This window comes from Punica granatum, chromosome 6, assembly GCF_007655135.1.
Source record: "Punica granatum isolate Tunisia-2019 chromosome 6, ASM765513v2, whole genome shotgun sequence".
NCBI lineage: Eukaryota > Viridiplantae > Streptophyta > Magnoliopsida > Myrtales > Lythraceae > Punica > Punica granatum.
The window spans coordinates 23,343,944-23,364,178 of NC_045132.1; the positions used below are offsets into that span (position 1 = coordinate 23,343,944).

The window sequence follows — 20,235 nt, forward strand, 5'->3', positions numbered from 1 at the left end:
AATTCACAGAGTACTTGCAATAGAAGGAATCCCTTCATTTCGCAATGGTATCCAACAAAAAGATCTTTTTACACCCGATCTAACTTACCTAAGATGAGAATCTCCCCCAGTGCATGAGACCACTTTGGTACATTATGAGATTGATCTCAGTTTGGTAACATCATGGATGCTAGATTATTCACTTTTAAGAATAATTTCCTTCTATTTTCACGATGAAGTCGAAAAAGACGAGAAACCCATGGGTATTGAAATGATTGTCCTATTTCACACCTAAGACTGCAGAAAACACCCTCTTCATCTCCTGAACTGGATCTCCAGCAATCCCCGATTTCACACGCCATGCAATGTGCTCATCGGGCCTCACCAAGATCGCTCCTCTGTCACTCATCTGACAGATGCTCCACCAGGATGAGGATAATGAATTTGTAAGGCTCCTTTTAACTTCTTGAACATCTATGAAATTCTCCCAAGGTGCCAATGCCGCCTTGCTCGATGCTTCCACCCCCCCAACAGCATCATAAGGCCAAACTACACATACTCTTGCAGAGACTTTAAATTCTTTGGCTACCTTAAACGCAACATGAGCAAGATGGTAGGAAGCCTCTACTGGTGCTACAATGAGAAGGAACTCGATCTTGTCCGCACGTACAAGATCTAATGTAGAAACAATCTCCTGCATATTAACACATGGAAAAAGAAGGTCAAAACTATAAAAACTGAAGCAAATGCTTTAAAATTTTCTTTAACCGTGGAAGATTGTTCTCAGTTCTCTTTCTGAGAAATGAAGAAAAATTATCATATAATCCGACCATTTTGATAATTCAACACATTTTCCTCTTATTCTTTCACTGCTCATAATTGGAAAATTTATAAAAGCATAAAACATCTTCCTGTTTCTTAGAACTGAAAAGAACCTTTCCGCTCAGTTGATGGTAAGGAAAAATTATTGAAAAAACAACACATAATTACCACTAGGAAGACAGAAGTGGATGCCTCATTACACAACCTCAGATTCTGGTCATGTGGAAAACTAGAATCGGGTCAGGGGAAAATACCTCTTCTGGGGAATTCGATAATACCCTCATATTCATGTGGGGGAGCCGTGATCCCGGGTCTGCAGATGGAACATAGTCTCTGCGGCGACCTGTGGGAGGTTCTAATGGAGCCATCCCACCAATTTTGTCAGGAATAAGTGCACCTTTGAAGTACCTAATGTTTGACTGCTTAGATTAGAGGTCCATTATTGTTTTCCTCTAAGAGAGTGACTTTCCTAAGCAGGTATAGTATTACCTAAAGCCAAGATCCTCAGCAGGGAACTGCAGTTGAAGGCTCTTTCCCTCACGAAATATTTGCTTCAGTTTCTCAAGCCTTGGTGAAACCAGAGGGTTACTTTCATTTAGAAAGAAATTCGAAAGCTGCATGCGGCCAATAGAGAAAATCCCATCCAACGCTGCCTTCTGAATACCTGAAGGCAGAACATTGACGGCTCGATGTACTGAAAAACCAACATAGAAACAAGAAAAACAATTCATTCCAAATACTGAAAATAAGAAAAGAAGAGCAAAAGGAAAAGGAAAAATAAAAATAAAAGCAAGCCTTAGCTTCACAGAAGGTAGTTCATTCATCATACCTGAGTTTGCAATCTTTGGATCGAGGCCCAGTGCAGAGGGAACTGACATGGCTGCCCTGAAGTTCTTAACACTTAGGGCAGTATTCAAAAGAGCAATCTGAGAGATTGTAAAACGCGATCAAGAACTCATTCGCCTTAAAATAAGAGTAGGATGGCCAATACCCAAAAAAGGCAAAAAAGAGGTAAAAATATTGTACCGGTCTACGTTCGGCTTCATAAGTCTCAAGAAGTGAAGAAGATGAAGTACCGTCCAAGACAGAAGCCAACTTCCAGGCAAGATTATGTGCATCTTGAATTCCAGTATTCATACCTGCACCGAATATGTGAATTTGATAAGTTGAAGATTTGGAATCTGAAAGTTCATATGAAACTATAGCCAGCAAGAAGTGCATGTCGTTAATGTTCGGCAAACTCAAGCAACCTTCAAAAACATCAAAGAAACAGATAAGGCAGCACAACTTTTTTATCAAATGACTCCTATGTCAACTTCCTTTCTTTATGCTAGAAATTAAGATCACTTTTCATCCTCATGAAATCAAGAAATCATGTCTCATAGTTCTCAGGCAGTATTGGAAATTACAAAACTTAAGTGTGGCTCTGCCAAAAGCACAAAAAGATGCACAAAATTTTCAAATATATATGTAAAATTGATTTAAATTGCACAAATGAATCTACTGCTGGTAAAGGCAATTTTCAGATATGTCAGCTCGGAGGCAGTGATTATGGAATAAGGCATTTAATACCTCAAATTGGAGACCAGTTTTGCTGAATAAAACTAGGCCTAAGGTGAGAGAAAACAGTAGTGCAGCTTACCAAAACCACCAGCAGGAGGAAAACGATGAGCAGCATCACCGGCAACTAAGATTCTACTGTCACAGCAAACGTACTTCTCAGCAACTTCAGCATGCATCACCCATGGTTTCACATCAATCACATCTATGTCCAAGAGTTCTCGACCAACCAACTTGAATATTATCTCCTCACATATCTACAACAGGTTGAATCCTTCAGAAAACCTATTGTCTACATAAGAAAAAAGTAATCTTTACTGGCTTGTCAAACTTTGCATCGCTAATTTCGAAGATGATATCAATGTAGTATCCTGTATGAACAGCAATATCTTGTCCAACTAGGCTAAATTAACTTTGAATTAAGAAAGTAACTTATAAGGCGATCATCATATGCATAACCTTTGGGCTGAAATCATTGATATCCTGCTGCGGTGGGTAGAATGGAATCTATTAAAACAAACCAAGTAAAGATTGGAGTCTCATGAGATCACAATTAAATAATCAAATAGATATAATCTAAGAAGTTGTCAAATGATGCAATACCTGTAAGACAAACTCCCCTTGCTCAAGATCGTGGGCAACTAAAACACCGATAGCCCCAGTATTAAATATAAAATACAACATTCCAGGCCTCTCACTGAGAATATACTTCCCGAGGTCCCTGCTCAAGAAATGGACACTAACAAGCTTCTGCAAGTCTTTTTCACCCCTCAAGTCAATCCCCATGAGCTTTCTAACAGTACTTCCTGCACCATCTGCACCTACAAGTACTTTGCATCTGAAGTCCCTTTGCTTGTATTCCCCTTCCACGAGAGAAGAAACAGTGACACCAACGAAGTTATCCGAACTAGTATCTATGGAAACACACTCATGCCCCATTAGGATTTCTCTTCCCCTGATGGCTCCACCATCAGTAACACCCTTCAAACTTTCCGTTGTACAGATCTGGAAGTCGAGTTTTTTCGCATGCTCAACTAGTAGTCTTGTCAGCTTGTACTGGGAGAAGTGAGCCACAGAGACTGGACTAACAATTTTCTCAAAATCTGGTCATATACAACCAACAAACATAACCGATCAAATTAACATCACTCATAAGGATACAACAATCAATCTCGAAACTTTTAACTCCATGCATAGACCTGGAAGTTCCTCTACTCTATAGCTGGAAAAATAATAGACATTCACACCTTGGGGTTGCATATGATCCACTGTCCCGAGAACTGACCCAGTGAGCGAAGTGCAATATATGAACTTCCTCCACAAATCCACTGGTGGTTGCAGTCTTTCGATTTCATCCGCCAAACCATCCAACTTCCGGAACACCTGAGATGGTTTTCGAGATCGACACAGACTATACATTAACCCGGTTCAAAAAAGAGCCCACTGAAACACATCTCTAAAGAAGAAAGAAAAACAACCTCCATGGAACGGTTGTTGATGAAGTGCGCTTGTGGGTGCCGAGAAAATGTCCTGTTCTTCTCCAATACGGCACATTGCACCCCTACAGAAGTCCATTACACAAAGAAATGACTCGAACCCATTTCCAAGCCGCAGATAAGCTAAAGCAGACTGCAATTTCATGTCTTTCCGTTTCGTGCAGCTAATTGAAGACCGACTACCAACAAATAAGAGATAAGAACAAACAAAAGGAGGGACAGAATGGGGTTCGGAGAATACCTAGTTTCGTGAGCAAAATGGAGAGAACCAAACCAACGGGACCGGCGCCGACGATCAGGACTGGAAGCACCGAACCGTCGCCGTACCGTTTGCCAACAGAGAGTGACAGGTCTCGTCTTCGAATGTACCCGAATGAGGGTAATTTGCTTCTGCCTGCACCTCTGAAGACGCCATTGGAAGCCCTAACGGAAGCAAAAACCCCCATAACCAGCAACCTCGAGACAATGGACTGAAGAGGGCGGAAAGAATTTTGGAGTCGGCGGCCGCTTTTTTATGGCTTGGGACAGTCGAACTGGTTTTTGTTTTTTGTTTTTTTTTATCCTTTTTGGAAAAGGTTTATTTTGATCCAGCCTTTAAAACTTTTTCGGTTTGATCCTAAAAGCTTCTCCATTCGATTCACTTTTGGGAGAAATTCTTAGGACGAGTTGATTGAAAAATCGTATGAAAAGTTTTCATATTTGAAGAGTAATATTTTGTACAAGGAGATTAATGTTTATTACAAAAGAACTAGTGAACTGATTCGTACATGATTATTTTTTTACGGAACATTATTCTCCTTATACAAAACGTTATTCTTCAAATCAATTGATCGATTGTTTTGTATGAATCATTAGTCTCTTTGTGCAAAACGCCATTCATCAAGTACGAAAATTTTTCGTATAACTGATTTTTCAGTTAATTGGTCCTAAAAATTACCACCACTTTTGGTCCATTTGATTCACTTGGGACAGTTAAATTAATGATTTTTCACCCCCGACTAATCCCGGCTCCTGACCTACATGGGTTGATTCAAATGATTTGACGTTTGTTCCGCTTAAATAAAGTTTAGAATTCTAACTATTGTGAATACAGAAAATTCATGCTAGGACTGTATGAGAGCTTTACTCTTAGTGCACCGACTTGCCTCGACTGAATTAGTCATGGCCTAATTAGGCTTTCGCATACTAGTGTTCACACAAAAAAACATCCCGGCTTATGCAAACATCCTACAAACGCATGAAATAGATAAGTCTAGCCAAACAGGTTGTGCACGTAGCCCTGTTGGGAGTATTCTTCATTAAATTGAATCAGGTGAAGAAAAGTTTGGAGCAATGAGTTCGCCTATCAAGGGAGAGGGTGAGATGTTCAGAGCTCCCATCATCGCAAGGTGTTACACGCTATGAAAATCAGAGCTCCCAAGATCTACGCGTGAAAATCAGACCGATCAAGATATGCATTAGGAAATTATTATGAGTAGCACGTTCATCCCTGTTTCATATGCACCGAGAAGCACTGCAAGTTTCCTCGCGATACATCCGATCTCGTAACCTATTGCAGCCATCATGCGTGTGTTAATTTTGCTTTTCAGATGTTGCTTACATGTTTGCGAGGCTTATTCATGAAGCAACTCGGGTGCTCTAATAAGAACATACAAAATCGGACAAGTAGTGGTTAACTGATCAAACTGTTGGAGTGCTCTTTATTAAATCGATATGCTGTTGGGGATACCTCGGCCCGTCACACCGGGTCCCGATGATGGAAGCAAGAGCTCATAGGGCGGTATCCCTGCTCCACTTCTGTTCTTCAGCTGGGGATCGCTGTTCCTCTCGTTGATCACCATCTCTATCTCCTCCAGCCTCGCGGAGAACTTCTTGAACATCTCGAGGACTTCCTGGTCGTTGATCCAGTTCCTCTGCAGCTGACTCGCCTCGCCAAGGTACTCCTCATCGGGAGAGTGGGTGGATAGCGTGTCCTGAACGGCCATAACCTTCGTGGCCTGGAGTTGGGTTGGGAGGGAGGACAGGAAAGTCGCCTGCGGGTTGAGGATGAACTTCTGGTACTCGGGCTCGTCCTCCTGAGGGATGAGCCTCCTCATCATGGTCGGCCTGTTGGGCACGTACCCTCCAAAAGGGTACTGTCCGAAGTTTATGGCGGCATGCTGGCCCGAGGCCACCCAGATGATCGTGGTCAGGATCTTGCAGAGGTCCTCCTTGGTGGCTAGACCGGGCCACCAGGGCTCGTTCCGCTTGTCCTGGTGGCCCTTGTTCTTGATCTCATCCCACCAGGACTGGAGCTCCACATCTGAGGCAGTGGAGTTCGGGTCCGGGTAGAAGTGGGCCACATAGGACTCGACCCAGTCTTTGATGGCAGACCATATGAGGAGACCATCAGCAGCATAAGGGTAGTCCTCGATCACAAGCTTCAGCCCATGGGGCATTGAAGGGTCTTCCACCGCCATTCCCCTGAGAATCTCATGACACCATTCAATTAATTCCATTCGGCTTAATCAAAATTAACAGATCTTTTCTAGCAAAATGTATCTGAGATATGGAATTTGCTAGGTTCATACTCCTACCTCCGAATGAGATCTGCCGGTAATGCCTCCATATCGAATCTCCACATGCTCTTGTATGCTGCAGAGCTCAGCTCCATGGCATACCTCCCTGGACTGAAACAGGCCTCTATGATCCCTCCTCCATTAATCAAGCTCTGCCGAGCGAGCGCGTTGATCTCTAATGTGTATCGCATGTGAGGGTGAAGGAGCTTATAAATTGGATGCATCGAGCTGAGCTGCCTGTAAGTGGCAATGATGTATGGTTCCATCGAAGCATGAGTCCTCAACCTGTGAAAATTCACATCATGAGCCATTAAAGCTACAGATTTTGTCCAGAAGGTTTTCATTATTCCGACTCTTACCAGTGGTTTACAAGTTGATGAACTCCAGCATCGACAGAGCAGACGTGGGCTTTGGCCTGCTTCCATATCCAATGAGACGTGGAATCATGCCCATGAGTATAGACCCGTTTATTCTGAGGCGAAGTCGGTGTTGCAGGAAGGGTGAGCTCAATTGCTATGGGCCTCAGAAAGGCAGATTGGTTATAGAAAAAAAGGGTTCTGGAGGCGTAAGCTTTCCGGTTCGGCAAGGAGTTGATCTTGTCGATAAATGGCAGAAGCATGTCATGGTAATCAATAATGAACAGTCTTTTCTCCTCTATAGCCTGCATTATTTTAGAAGAGTTAAAACCTTTCCAAAGAAAAAGGGCCACCGTAATAGCAAAAGAACTGTGAAAAAAGATTTACCTTTTCTACGCTCATGCCGTCAATTTCTTTCTCGATCAGTTCCCTTGTGAGTGCTGACTCTGGTCGACCATAGATGGCCGGGTCCAGTTTGCTGACAATAGGAAATTCCTGCAGGAAAACTGAACCTCATTCAAAAGCCGGAAGGTAACAAATAAGTAGACAGAAACAAGAAAGTATCGAGCACATGCCTTAAGAAGCTCGATGCTAACAGGATTCACCCCTGCCAAGGCTTGGCGAGCGAACTCATTGTCCCGCAACCACGCAAATCTATCCCCTGATATTAAGAACAAGATGGCTGCCTTCAATGCCGAGAGTTCATAACTTATGGAAAGAATCCTATTAAGTTCAATGTCATCATGGGGTTCCGTAAGAGTGGAGAAAAGAGAGTACGCACTGGATATGATTGCCGGGACTTCGTACTTCAGTAACTTCTGGCCAACAGTCAAGACCTCCTTCATCACATTGGGAATTAACAGATTTGCCGCAGCTTCCATCTGGTCTCCCTCTTTCAAGATAAGACCATTAATGTAGAGCCTATCGATCTCCGAGAAGCACTTGAAGGGTATGTCTGAGCTCGACAAGGAGGCGGCGATGGAAGGTACAAGGTTATGGAGCAGAGCCTTCATTCTTCCGGCAGCAAAAGTGTTCTGTTTGATCTCCTCGAAGGTTTCATCCCGAGGCACGTATACAGGATTAGGCTTCTCAATTCTGCTCTCCGAAAGAGGGTCTTTTTGGAACCAAAAAAAAATAAAAAATAGCTACATGTCAACAACCAAATTCGAAGGCAGAAACATTTCCATCTGGTTCCAGAGAACAACTGTTTCTAGGATTTACCAGTTCTCATTGGGGGTCGACCAGTTCGACATCTTCGGGGATAAGGTCTGTCATCACATCCCAATACTGGCCTTGCAAGCTCATCGTCCTTATCGGGATTGCCCAAGTCGTTATAGGGCGCATAATCGTATATTCTTTCATGTGCCTTCCTCTCACCTTTCCCATTTCCACGAATGCCCAGCAAGTCCTCGTGCCGGAGATCTTTAAGCCCCGGCGGTGTTTCTGATGGCAAGTAGGCCTGTTGGGGTTTCATTTTGTAAGTAAAGATAAAGATAGTCCTTGAGAAACTAGGTAACTCAGAACTCTGCAGTACTTACTTGATTCCTGAAGATAATTCGACTCTCGGGATTATCTTTACGAGCATGGATCCAAGTGTTAGTAGAGAAGTAGACGGGACCCTCACTGAACCCGTGAATGACAATCTCCGATAGGTGGAACTCCTTCCCGTGAAGATTGGTGACAAGAACAGCCCCGGGACACCCGAAGTCTCCAGGGACAGAAAAATCCGCTGCATATTCTGCTATGTACGGATGCTCAGATTGCTGCGGTAGCCACCCTCTTACGGTGGATTCCACACTCTTTCCCGACTTTGTAACTGCAAGGACCGGTCGATTCAGTTCAAGAACACAGAAAGGGAAGAAACAACTTAGGAAGGAACAGGACGAATTCTGCTTTTCGAAAGCAGACAACGTTTAACTTCAATAATTGAGCTAGTTCTGTTATGCAACTTTCTTCTTCTTTCTGTGGCTCAGAAGTTCCTACGGATGAAAGTTCCTATGGATGAAGCTGTATAGAAAACCGACTGTTCGTCCGCACGACATGAAAAGGTCTGGTTTGAAGAACTAATTAGTAATCCGTTGAATTAAGCAGTATAGTTCTTATATTATAATCACCATGTAAGCACAAGAAGTTCCGAACCGATCAGTAAAGCCAACTTGGGAACTGAAGACCTGTCGAGCTGTTTCGAACTGAAGCAAGCAATATGAAGTGGAAGCCACAGATGAACTTAAGAAAGTCCCGGAAACAAAGACAAGTCTCTTATTAAAGTTAAAAAGGACACTGACCAGGATCAACCTCCTCACTTACAAGCCGAAGCGAGATCCCCTGACCGATCCCATTTATGAAGGACTCCAACTGATCCTCCATCTTGTCCACTAGCCTCTGCCTCATCTTCTTCCTAACAGTAAGCACTGCCCTTAACTCGATCATCCCCGATGAAGCAGCAGCAGGAGAAGCAGAAGAAGAAGAAGAAGAAGAATCGGTGTCCGAGTATGGGACCTTCCCCTTCTCAGCCTCCATGGTCTTGTCCCCGCTGCTGATTGCCGCCTTTACCGCACCACCATTGACCCTCCCCTGCCGACCTGATACTCGGGCCTGCCGGATCCCGATGGCCGGTGGCCTCAGGAAGACGGCCCGGGAGAGGTCTGACTGCAAGGAGGAGAGTGGCTTGACTGCAAACATCTCCTCAAGATCAAGAACTCGGCACTATAAACTAAAACTAAGCGAAGAACAAGGTTTTCCTCTTCCTCCTCCTACTTAGCCGTGGGGCAGAGATAAGCCACTAAATTGTTGCAGGGAAGAGATGAGTGGTCGAATGTGAAATGCGTGGGGGCTTGTTTGCTCTCGTGAAAAGATGACAGTACACTGATGGGTTTGTCTTGTTTTGGGAAAGGGACTTGATGAGATTGCTCAAGAACCGGAAGCTGTCATGGCCCTTGAGCTGAGAGGGAGAGAAGGAGAAGTCTTCAATGGTGAAAAAGAACATGCGGAAGCAGCGTCCCAATCCAAAAGTCCAATCACAATGGGGGTTACCATGATTTTTATTTTTATTTCAATTAAGTCAGATTTGCATGATAAAGAAGAGCATGCGTTTGTTCTCAGAAAAAGACTTGGCCATGGCTTTCTTCTCGGGAGGGATTAGCTGTTAATGAAATGGTGGACAGATGTAGCTGTTAATGAGAACGAACATGGGGGGCCCTGAGACATCCTAGGATTACTATTTCACCTAACAGTTGCACTTTGACTTCTTGTGAAGGGGTAGAAGTTCAGTGTTCCATTACAGTCTGCTCTCGGAGTGTGTCGTGTCTCGTGGGTCTTTACAATATTCAGAACCGAAAGCCAAACCCCAACCTCCCATACTCCAGACATAGAAGCATGGACGGATCGCACCAATTGCCGATATAAGCACCTGCCCGTGCCAAGGCCAAAATCCCAAATTAGATCCCTCCCAAGAACAGATGACACCCCTTCGGTGGACTAGCTGCATTAACTGCGAATCTTGGACCAGCATCATCGACCATGTCCTTGAGATCTCACTCCGCATATAATATATATACATTTTATACATTGCGTTTTCCTCGTTCCTCTCTTTCTGCAATTTAGTCAGGTCTGAATCATTTTTTATTAGGAAACTGATGACACCCATCATCAATATAAAATGAAGGGTCAACGCTCAAGAACTGGAATCTCCATATCGCACTCCACTAAGGTACTAGATATACTCCCGTGCCATCTATGGAATCGCCATAATATCGTCATACGGTCTCGAGATCAACTGTACATGGATGAGAAACGAAGACAACCTTTGATCTTCCCCTCCCAATAACTTAACTTTATCGCAAATGAGAGAGAAGGAAGGGGGGGAGCGAGCACGTGTAACATGAAGTTCTTGCCGGGATATTAAATCACGAGCACATTTTAAGCAAAAGATGTGGTTATTGTGGACAAAGGACAGAAATTATGGCTGCTATATATCAGAAAACAAGCGGGGGCGCCTACGTGCGCGTATGGTCCATGATATATATATATATAGAAGGTCCACAGACGTGGGACGTACGTTGGGGAATGCTTGTGCCTTTACTTCATCATGGATCTCATCTTCACACAAATCGCAATCAAAAGGCTTAGGATAATATCATCCGCACGATGGCCCTAGGAAAGGAAAGAACTCGGGGACCACTTCCTTTGTGTTTTCTTTTTTCCTCCCACTAAGCGAACTCTGGAAGATGATGATGACGGCTTGACGGATGGTGTAAAGATGCACCAGATGTGAAGGTCCGATGAAATCGGTTAAAGGGCTATACAGTAATGGACTGTTACAGATTTGAGTGCTGATGTAATTTCTCTCTCTTAGTGCATCTCATCAGTCAACCGAGGTGCTTTTCACGTTATAATTAAATACCATGACTAGCACATGGTATTCCATAAGATAGCGTATGGCTCCATAAATTCGTGAGTCATAGCAATTATATATTCGTGATGCGTAAATATTTTAAGCCGGCCGGTCTACGATCAGATTCGATCATCTGCTATGTAGCTCAAGCTTTCCTTCCAGCCAATTTGCTCCGGTCACCAGTGAGGTTTGCGGTACCGAGGTAATAACAAGGACATCAATGGATGGGAAGGAATACGCCGAAAACGCAGAGTGGAGATTCGATCAAGAGACCTCTTATGGGGCCTCGGGGTCACGCGATGCGTAGGCAGGGAAGGGGAAAAGGCACGTGATGCCAATACGACATCGTTCTGTAAGTTTTATGATTTCCATCTGGTGGAATGGAATCCCACATCGCTCAGCTGAGGAAGGCAAGGCCTCTGCAGCAGCTTACAAAAGGCGAGGGGATGGGAAATGACGAAGCACGCAGCCGTGCGGTGAGCACAGAGCGAACTATTCTTTCGCCTTTTACTAAAGAATACCGTGTGCTCGCCGCTCATAACGGCATACGCCTATTTTTGGAGGGTCTCTTGCCTCTTGGTGAAGGCCCACACAAATCTTAGTTCAAGTGATTTTCATATACGAGTTTCGGAGCCGTTATGACTTTTACTGTATTGACATTATAGTTTTGTCGATACTATGCAATATGATCAGGTATTTGGATTAATTAATCCATGTGTACAATTTAATCTTATGTCGCCAGAGGGCATATTTCAACTCCAATTCCAATCAAGATTGCAACATGTTTATCGACAAGTAAAACTATTCAATTTAAGGGGACAGAAGGCGGCGAACAATTGAATTTCGACAAACAAATATAACTCAAAATAGTTCAAATTTGAATTGACGTGTGCAGCTAACAAAATTCGATTCACCGGCAACCAAATCCCTCTTCAAGAAGGCCTCATTCTGATCATCCTGCTAACGGGAGCCTTACACTTTGTTCTCTTATGGAATACTATATGGTAGATGGATCCCCGAGAGGCTGTTGCTCGATACTATATTTTGTTAAAGCTGAGCAGAGACACCCCAGAGCCTGTTCAGTTGGAATCCCATGGAAGAGTTTGTCTGTTGTTCACATTAGACCAGCCAGTTCGGAAAGACAGTAGACACGCCCAAGGGCTTAATTTCAGGGTTGTTCTCCAAAAGGAAATGCGATGCATGACTTTATTTGTTTGCTTTACGGGCAAGAAAGCGCTCTCTTGCAGCCTGGATTCTACTTTCCTGATCATTTTGGATTGTCCCTGCATTTTTTTGCTCGAGCAAGTCCGAAGCTTTTTCCTCCCCATCAGCAATGCGACCTGACCCTCCACTGTTTTTTCATGAGAAGAAAGATTTCATTTTTCAACCCAATTATGCAAGGTACGAAGCATAAACAGAAAATCGTTCAGGCAGTAAGCTGTAATTACCTGAGCTTACTAACATTCAAGTTCCCGAGCTTCTTCATGATTGGCATGACCCATGACCCCTCGATGGCACATACATTTCTCATGTATGGTCGAGAGGTAGAGATGAGCTCATGGTAAACAACAAACTCTGGAAACATTCCCTGGTCATCTGTTCCCAGCACGGACGATGGATGCACCTAAAAAACTTATGATTTCAAATCTCACTCAAGTTTAACATGGTCCAGATTGAAGATTCCATCTATTAACAACAAAGGATTAGAGAGTACCTGAACTAGTTGAGATTTGAATCCCATAGTACGATAGCCATTATGAAGCGACATTCTTTCAGCGAGCTGACCAGCGTAGCCCGCACACAAGGCATTCCTCAAATTCTTGTAATCTCTCCGCCTCTCTCTCTCGCTTTCATTTAGCCGCACATCTAAAGATCCTGTTCCATGTTTGTCTCGCATTATATATATTCAATGCCAGTGTAATCACCATCTGCTGACACAGGAATCAGAATACAAACATGAAATACTGACTACTAACCTCTCGCTATTTTCTGCATTATCTGAGACAGCTGTTTTCGAACATCTCTGACAAATCGCATCCCTCGAACCTGCAGTACCAAAAATTCTACACTTCAATACTAGCTTACACACTCAATCACCAAGTCTTCTTTCCAGGGAATAAATTTTCCAACTGCTAGCAGAAAAGCTTGCTAATACAAACTAATTGTCTTAATGATACAGAATAACATTATGTCAACATGTTGATTCTATCAGAGAGTGGATCTAAGACGTATTCAACCAAATAGACAAAAAAATACCTGCAAGTCATTTTCTTTGCACCAACCAATATCATAGTCCATTTCATGCCAGTATTCATAAATCTGCAGCAGTTGAATGTGATCACCTAATCCAGAACCATCAGGAAGATCTGGAGGAGGTTTTCTCTTCTTTTCAGTATTTTTGCTGCATAAGATCAAACATAATAACTTAAAAACAAAATCTACAAATTCCAGGAAATAAGATTGTCTGCCTTTCACTGCAAAGTCCTTTTCCTTCCCCTCACTTTAGCTCATGCAACGGATGGAAGAGGTATCTAATTCAAACTCTCCTCTTTTCTTTCTTAAAGCACCAGAAAATACTTTTCCTTAGCACATTGTCCCCCATATAGCCCATACTTGTACATCACCGGATGAATAAAGTAGGTTTCAGCTATAGCAAAGATAGACAGATTATGCATCAGGATTCGAGTCATGAATTCACTTCAAAGAGACCTGAATATTCCTATCTACTGAAAGTAGTTCATTCACTTTGCTATTTATTATTATTATTATTATTATTTTCAAGAAATTAACCAGTTTCCAACAGTTTGTCATTAATAAAACTATTATTATCTCAAAGATTGAAGGATGTATAACAATGTCACTTTTAAGTCCAGCGCCAACATTTATTGATTAATCAAAACACGCATAATGAGGGCCAGTCCCAAAAAAAAGGGGAAAAAAAAAAAGAAAGTAACCATTTCTATTAACCTTCGACCTGGAAGAAGAGAAGTCTCCGCAGATAACATGGCAGCAATAGTCAAAGCCTGGGATAGGCAGCCGTAGTCATTAGCCTCCAGTAAGGTTCTTGAGAGTGATGGTTCCAATGGAAGTTCTGCATATATTTAGCCCAAAAGAAAAGGCTTAATGTACGCAACCCCTTGAAGAGAACTCCCAGAGTGAGGGTGTCTGCTGTTCACTGTTCAGTAGTTATGGGCCAAAATCTCAAGGCATTGCTATGATTGCATGCATATAATAACCTTAGCTATTTTATCCTAATGATGTATAAAAGCTCTTAGATTCACCAATCATGGCATTATATTGATGGGGCTGAGTATACTGTATCTCATAACATGTATATTATATGGATGGGAAATATTACCTGCCATAACTCTTCCAATACTGGTAATTGATCCTTCTTCATCAATTGCATCAATGAGGTACAACTGTTTTAAAGCATCTTCTAAGGAATCAGCTGCAGCATATTCAAAGACGCTGATCACCAAAGGGTCTGGATTATATCAAGTAGATTAAATTTAAGAACATCATTTTTTTTTTTTTGGGAGGGGGGGGGGGGTGGGGAGATGAATAAATTTAAGAACATGAATACAAGAATATTGAGAAAGTCAAGTTATAAGTTTAAATCATGAAAAGAACCAGGAAACTTGGAATTCAAAGAATGTTAAAAAAATTGATGAAATATAAAACAAATGCCTTCTTATCAAAAAGAAAAAGAAAAGGAAAAATCAAAACAATAAAGCAAATGCCTTGTTACATGATGGACGGTCGAGAAAGTCAAACTTGAGAATATCGATGTCAGGAAGGTCCATAGACTTCAGATAAAGAACACTGCCAGCAAGAGAAGATCTCTGAATTTCAGGAATTGTTGCATCTAGGAATTCATCTTGATAAATTTTGGATGGGTACAAGCGATAGCACTTCCCCGGCCGTGTTCTTCCAGCTCGTCCAGCTCTTTGATCAGCTTGGACTCTGCAAAAGTACCCTCCAATAAGTAACGAGGGAAGTGATCCCAGTTTAGGTTCTTTTTGCATCAAAATGATTTGTCTCTGTATCATGAGATGTTAAGCTAGAACTTTGCAGACTCTAGAAACTTAATATGTAATAATTCCAGCACAGATTATGACCAGGAAGTACTAGGAATGCTTTTTTAAATGCAGATCCAAAATAAATATAATATTGTTAATTCTTACTTGCTTATTTGAACAACATCAAGGGAGTACATTCCAGAGGTGGGGTTGTATTGACGTTGTTTTACATAGCCTGAATCTATCACGTACCTGTCATTGGAAATCAAATGCATGTATTACAATAGGAATATCAAAAGTAAAATGCACATTTCATGAGATGGTGTTAGAACATGCACACCAATAACAGGGAATTTACGTAGCCACGTAGGACATAATATAACTAAATGCACATAGGACGGTTGAAGCAATAGCACCAATGAGAATTAACAGTCAGAAACTCACCGGTAAAATCTTAGTCATGAGATCCAAATAACTAGATAGGCACCTATAGGGAAAGAAATAGAGATAGGAACCCATAGGGAAAGAAGTCGGGAAAATTTAGGACAGTGCATGAATGACTGGAGGCCTGTTACAAGTTGCCAGGGCGTGGAATTCTGGATATCCTTATTCAAGGTTGTGTACAGTTCAGCACCTTTTAAGAATCTTGTCAAATGGTAAGCCTCTATCTATACTGACCTGATTCCAATGAAATATGATCATTGAGCACCATAGGGTGTCATTTTTCTCTAACTTTTTTTTTTCCCCCAGCCAAAAGGTTATATTGTATGGACTTCATAAGGGATAAAAATCAGCTATTATATTCATCATTGATCACAAATTACACGTGTTGCAGCACCTCTACAGATTCCACCTCATGGCAAGGTCAAACAAGTTCCACGAGTTCTAAACAGTCCTCCAGTGAATTTTAAATTCCACAATGCTAGCCTTTCATCGCTCATAAGCTCTTAAAAGTGTCAATTATATCATGCAATCCACTGGCTCCTAATCTTATAGAAGCTGACGATGAGTGAATTAACTACACATGCCAGTCATTATTTCAGAAATAGATAACTCAGTAACTGAAAGTAGCAAGCAAAAGTGATTAATTGGGATTCCTTACACAACTCCATCGACGGTTAAGGAAGTTTCAGCAATATTGGTGGCCACAATGAATCGCCTACAATTTGGAGGAGGAGGACTAAAAACGCGCACCTGCAAGTTTTTCAGACCATTAGTAACTGGAAATTGTTTTCAGACTTAAATACTGTAAACATTACAGAGAATTCCAATTTTGGAAAGAGGGGAAAAGCTACTCTTTGGCAGAATCTGGATAAATGATATAAATGTCAGAAGCATTTTCTCAACAACATAATAACATATATTAGCATTCCAATGCAGTACTGGAATGTTGATCCAATATTTTTTTTCAAAGATTCGACATGTGCGAATCATGCAAATCAATCTATGTTACAACCACCATGGAGAGGTCTGAAACTCATAGAATATATTATGGTACCATTCAGTTCACAAAAGTTTCACTTATAGATCAGGGATCAGGTACAATTTTTCATATAATTAATGTCATGTAAACATTATTAAAAGGCGTTAGGGACAGTTCCAAAATTCAAACTGGGTAGAATACATAACCACACAGACACATTGATATGTGCAATGATGATCAATGAAAGAGACTCGCCTGCATTTCAGGTGGCAAAGAACCATGAAGGGGAAGGACTATGGCATCCATGCAAGACCCTTCTTCCAAGGTTTGAATTTTATCCTCCAACTTAGACACCAACTTCTCTATGTCATCCTATAAAACATTAAGTCAATATCTTCAACCATCAAAACATTTAATGCAGAACCATTATTAACCACTAGCTTCTTAAGCCATGCCTGTATAGCATATTCAACATATCAGAATGCTAACCTGTCCAGTCATGAATATTAGAACATCACCTTCTGGTTGTCGAACATGTATATCTATGATAAGATTGGATTAGTGGGCTCATAACGCTTGAAACTCAAAAAAAATTCAAAATCATAATAGGAAAGTAAATCATTCAAGCTGTTCGGAAATGTAAAGGAGGGATTCTGATATACCAATAGCTGTTTTTAAAGAAGATTCAATATAGCTCGTCGGACGCTCCTTGCTGTACAATATCTCTACAGGGTATAACTTCCCTGGGACAGTTAGCATGGGACAATTTGAGAAAAAGTTTGATACTTTGTTGCCATCGAGGGTAGCTGAAGTGATTAGAACCCTTAAGTTGGATGGACGCAACTTGACTAATCGCTTCATCAGGCCCAGCAATATGTCCCTAAAAGGGGCAAAAACGAGTTGATGAAGAGCACCATGTCAGAAGTACATAAGGTTCGGAAAAATGAAAAAGAGTACTGCCAAGTACAGAGGATAGAACATCGAGAAGCACTCTAGGAAGGTTGGATACAAGCCAGTAACTACATATGCTCCTTACGTATTCAAACTCCTTTCATGAGCTTCATCTAATATAATCACCGAGTATTCGCTGAGCTCCGGGTTAGACAAACTTTCGCGCAGCAGGACACCATCAGTGAGATACCTAAGCAACCAAAGCCATAACCTTTAGGGAAAAGCAATCCTGAAAACACAACCTTGTCATATGTACGTGCATAAGATTGAGACTGAGCTTCCACGAGAATGTCTTGGGAACTTTACTTGATTCTGGTTCTTCCCGAAGTTCTGTCCTCAAACCTGATGGCATAGCCCACTTCATCTCCAAGGTTTACATCAAGCTCTTGGGCAACTCGCCTGTGGCACACCGAGCAAATATTCACTAACAGGGATGATGCAGAGTGGATTCTGTAACATCGGCTTCGAATTCAACAAACAGCAGTTAGAGAACAAAGCAGCTACCTGGCGACGGAGACCGCGGCGACTCGGCGGGGCTGGGTGACGGCGACGACTCCGGACTTGGTGTAGCCCCGGCGGTGCAAGATTTGGGAAAGCTGGGTACTTTTACCGGAACCGGTTTCTCCGATGATCACCACAACGGGGTTCTGCTCCACCGTCTCAACGATCTTCTCCTCGAACTGGAGAATTGGTAGGCTCGCCATTGAGCGGGACAACTGATTAAAACTCTTTTCCAATAGATATGTATGGGTTGCTTTATTGAAAATTTTAGGATATTATTATTATTATTATTTTAATGTGATATCACATCCAGAACTCTAATAAACACTGACTAATTATGTTTGAATTAGACCGGCCCACTAAAATCGTAAAATTATTTACATTGGGAAAAAAGACAAAAACTCTCTTGTTTAAATCGGGATAAATCACACATTATTTTTTTTATTTGGGACAATTAATCTCATATGATTTGCTCCGTTAGACATAGAGTTACGGCGTTAATTTTTTTCATTTTTAATTCTCAATCTTTAATCTTTTAATTATTTTGGTCCTAAATCTTTTTATTTTATTATTCATATTCTAAACTTTCTATTTTATTTCATTTTAGTCCTATAAAGAAAAATCGAAAGGGAAGGGGGTCGGGTCGCCGATTCCCTTCCATTGAGGGCGTTGGCACCCACAGAGAACGCCGGCGCCTTGGGTGGATGGGTCGAGGTCGCCAATTGGCGTCCCCAACCCCGAATCGACCGGAGGCTTCGACTCGAGGTCCCCGATTGATTCGCGGTCGGGGCCGCCAATCAGCGACCTCGACCCCTCCACCGAGGTCGTCGGCGTCCTCTGTGGGTGCCGGCGCCCTTGGTGGAGGGTTTGGGGTCACCGATTGGCGGCCCCAACCCCTTCTCTTTTCGATTTTTCTTTATAGAACTAAAATGAAACAAAATAAAAAGTTGATGATATAAATGATAAAAAAATTATGATCAAAATACTTAAAAGGCTAAAGATTGAGGATTGAAAATGAAAAAAATAACGCTGTAACCCTTATGTTCAACGGAGCAAACGTTAATTGTCCCAAACAAAATAACATTGTGCGATTTGTCCCGATTCTAAATCACGATGGAAGGTTTTTGTCTTTTTCCCTTTATATTATTATGAACTTTGTTTAAGCACATTCGAGTTCTACATTGAAAAATTGTTCGGGTGGTTTGGAACTCGAAGAGAGAACTTTATATGGGTGATTTGATGTTCACCTGACCGGAAGAACAAATCAACAAGATTAATCTCGATCAATAATATGACTGATCATTTATTGAGAAAACATGGACCACGAGTGAAACTGCCTCTCTGATGTGGGTTGAAGAGACCGATCGAATGAAATAGGCAAAGTCTAGCAGGACAGCGCGTTACTGAGACACCACACTCTCCACCGTCGAATGCCACAGCACCCCGTTGGCCCCACCTGCATCCAAATGAGAGGAACCGCATGTTACAGTGATACACTATCGTGCTAGAATTTTTCTATTTCGAAGCCGTAGCAAGTGACACTATTACTATAGAAACTCTAAAATGAAATAATATGACTACTGATAATCTTAGGTCATACGAAAATCACGATATGATTTCCATCCGATATTATTAGCCAATCAGGTCTTTATGTAATTACTATAAGAGATTTTTAGTTTGTTTTTTCAAAAAATTAAACTTAACTTAATTTTTCCCTCAATTTAACAATACAATCATTACTTTTTTTTATTTTTTAAATATCTCACTCATACATTTTCTTATTCATTATTTAAATTAATTTTTTAATATTAAATTCTCTCAACTATTCAACATTTTTTCATCAATTTCAACATTTTTTATTCAATTCAACAATACAATCATCATTTTTGTATCTTATTCTTCAAATCATTGTTATCAGAACCGGACCGGACCGGCCGGTTCGACCGGTCGGACCGGGAACCGACACCAAGTCCGGTCCGGTTCGCCTAAAAACCGAAATGGCAGCTTTGAACCGCCGGACCCATTGAACCGGCCGGTTTTAAGCAAAATTTCATTAAACCGGCCGGTTCTATGGGTTTTTATGGGTTTCCTATTTAATGTAAAAATTGGTTGGTTGTATAAGGATTTGAACTCATGACCTCTTGCTTTTCATATTAGCATACTACCAACCAAGC

At 41.7% G+C, this 20,235-nt stretch overlaps 3 protein-coding genes and 1 pseudogene across 4 annotated transcripts; 1 reads left to right on the forward strand and 3 right to left on the reverse strand.

The window, feature by feature from the left end:
* Positions 1-11: 11 nt before the first annotated feature.
* LOC116211117 (2,4-dichlorophenol 6-monooxygenase) lies at positions 12-4,402 on the reverse strand. The gene is made up of 11 exons (XM_031545343.1): positions 4,099-4,402; positions 3,840-3,922; positions 3,609-3,744; positions 2,965-3,464; positions 2,821-2,868; positions 2,444-2,618; positions 1,828-1,940; positions 1,631-1,727; positions 1,291-1,495; positions 1,056-1,209; positions 12-673 (listed from the first exon to the last, which is right to left on the reverse strand). The coding sequence occupies exons 1-11, from the start codon at positions 4,301-4,303 to the stop codon at positions 260-262; spliced, it is 2,130 nt and encodes a 709-aa protein (XP_031401203.1). The 5' UTR covers positions 4,304-4,402; the 3' UTR covers positions 12-259.
* An 879-nt stretch (positions 4,403-5,281) lies between these two features.
* On the reverse strand, positions 5,282-9,721 carry LOC116210795 (lipoxygenase 6, chloroplastic). The gene is made up of 9 exons (XM_031544849.1): positions 9,057-9,721; positions 8,310-8,587; positions 7,993-8,230; positions 7,553-7,885; positions 7,347-7,432; positions 7,159-7,266; positions 6,775-7,076; positions 6,434-6,700; positions 5,282-6,320 (listed from the first exon to the last, which is right to left on the reverse strand). The coding sequence occupies exons 1-9, from the start codon at positions 9,451-9,453 to the stop codon at positions 5,561-5,563; spliced, it is 2,769 nt and encodes a 922-aa protein (XP_031400709.1). The 5' UTR covers positions 9,454-9,721; the 3' UTR covers positions 5,282-5,560.
* Positions 9,722-11,631: 1,910 nt separating this feature from the next.
* LOC116212555 lies at positions 11,632-11,742 on the forward strand (annotated as a pseudogene).
* A 238-nt stretch (positions 11,743-11,980) lies between these two features.
* On the reverse strand, positions 11,981-18,295 carry LOC116211307 (probable pre-mRNA-splicing factor ATP-dependent RNA helicase DEAH4). 2 transcript variants are annotated; one of them, XM_031545626.1, is made up of 16 exons: positions 18,065-18,292; positions 17,867-17,959; positions 17,646-17,750; positions 17,272-17,489; positions 17,099-17,151; positions 16,865-16,981; positions 16,289-16,380; positions 15,352-15,438; positions 14,916-15,130; positions 14,523-14,615; positions 14,132-14,255; positions 13,421-13,565; positions 13,141-13,210; positions 12,879-13,039; positions 12,613-12,788; positions 11,981-12,515 (listed from the first exon to the last, which is right to left on the reverse strand). In XM_031545626.1, exons 1-16 carry the CDS (start codon positions 18,262-18,264, stop codon positions 12,371-12,373), a joined length of 2,094 nt encoding a protein of 697 aa, XP_031401486.1. In that variant the 5' UTR covers positions 18,265-18,292; the 3' UTR covers positions 11,981-12,370. The 2 variants fall into 2 exon arrangements, 1 of the variants encoding a protein (XP_031401486.1); XR_004157646.1 differs by having other exon boundaries at positions 11,982-12,515; positions 12,613-12,796; positions 18,065-18,295.
* Between the last annotated feature and the right edge of the window lie 1,940 nt (positions 18,296-20,235).

Bases quoted from the DNA above. Each gene is read 5' to 3' on its own strand.
- LOC116211307 (XM_031545626.1), bottom strand. From the start codon at position 18,264: ATGGCGAGCCTACCAATTCTCCAGTTCGAGGAGAAGATCGTTGAGACG. The intron at 17,152-17,271 runs GTATATCAGAAT...ATCTTATCATAG, and splicing joins TTCTTTAAAAACAGCTATTG to ATATACATGTTCGACAACCA. The intron at 14,256-14,522 runs GTAATATTTCCC...AAATATATGCAG, and splicing joins TATTGGAAGAGTTATGGCAG to AACTTCCATTGGAACCATCA.
- LOC116211117 (XM_031545343.1), bottom strand. From the start codon at position 4,303: ATGGGGGTTTTTGCTTCCGTTAGGGCTTCCAATGGCGTCTTCAGAGGT. The intron at 3,923-4,098 runs GTATTCTCCGAA...GGACTTCTGTAG, and splicing joins CATTTTGCTCACGAAACTAG to GGGTGCAATGTGCCGTATTG. The intron at 1,941-2,443 runs GTAAGCTGCACT...TATTCGGTGCAG, and splicing joins TCCTCCTGCTGGTGGTTTTG to GTATGAATACTGGAATTCAA.
- LOC116210795 (XM_031544849.1), bottom strand. From the start codon at position 9,453: ATGTTTGCAGTCAAGCCACTCTCCTCCTTGCAGTCAGACCTCTCCCGG. The intron at 7,886-7,992 runs GTAAATCCTAGA...GGTTCCAAAAAG, and splicing joins TCGACCCCCAATGAGAACTG to ACCCTCTTTCGGAGAGCAGA. The intron at 6,321-6,433 runs GTAGGAGTATGA...TGAGATTCTCAG, and splicing joins CCGGCAGATCTCATTCGGAG to GGGAATGGCGGTGGAAGACC.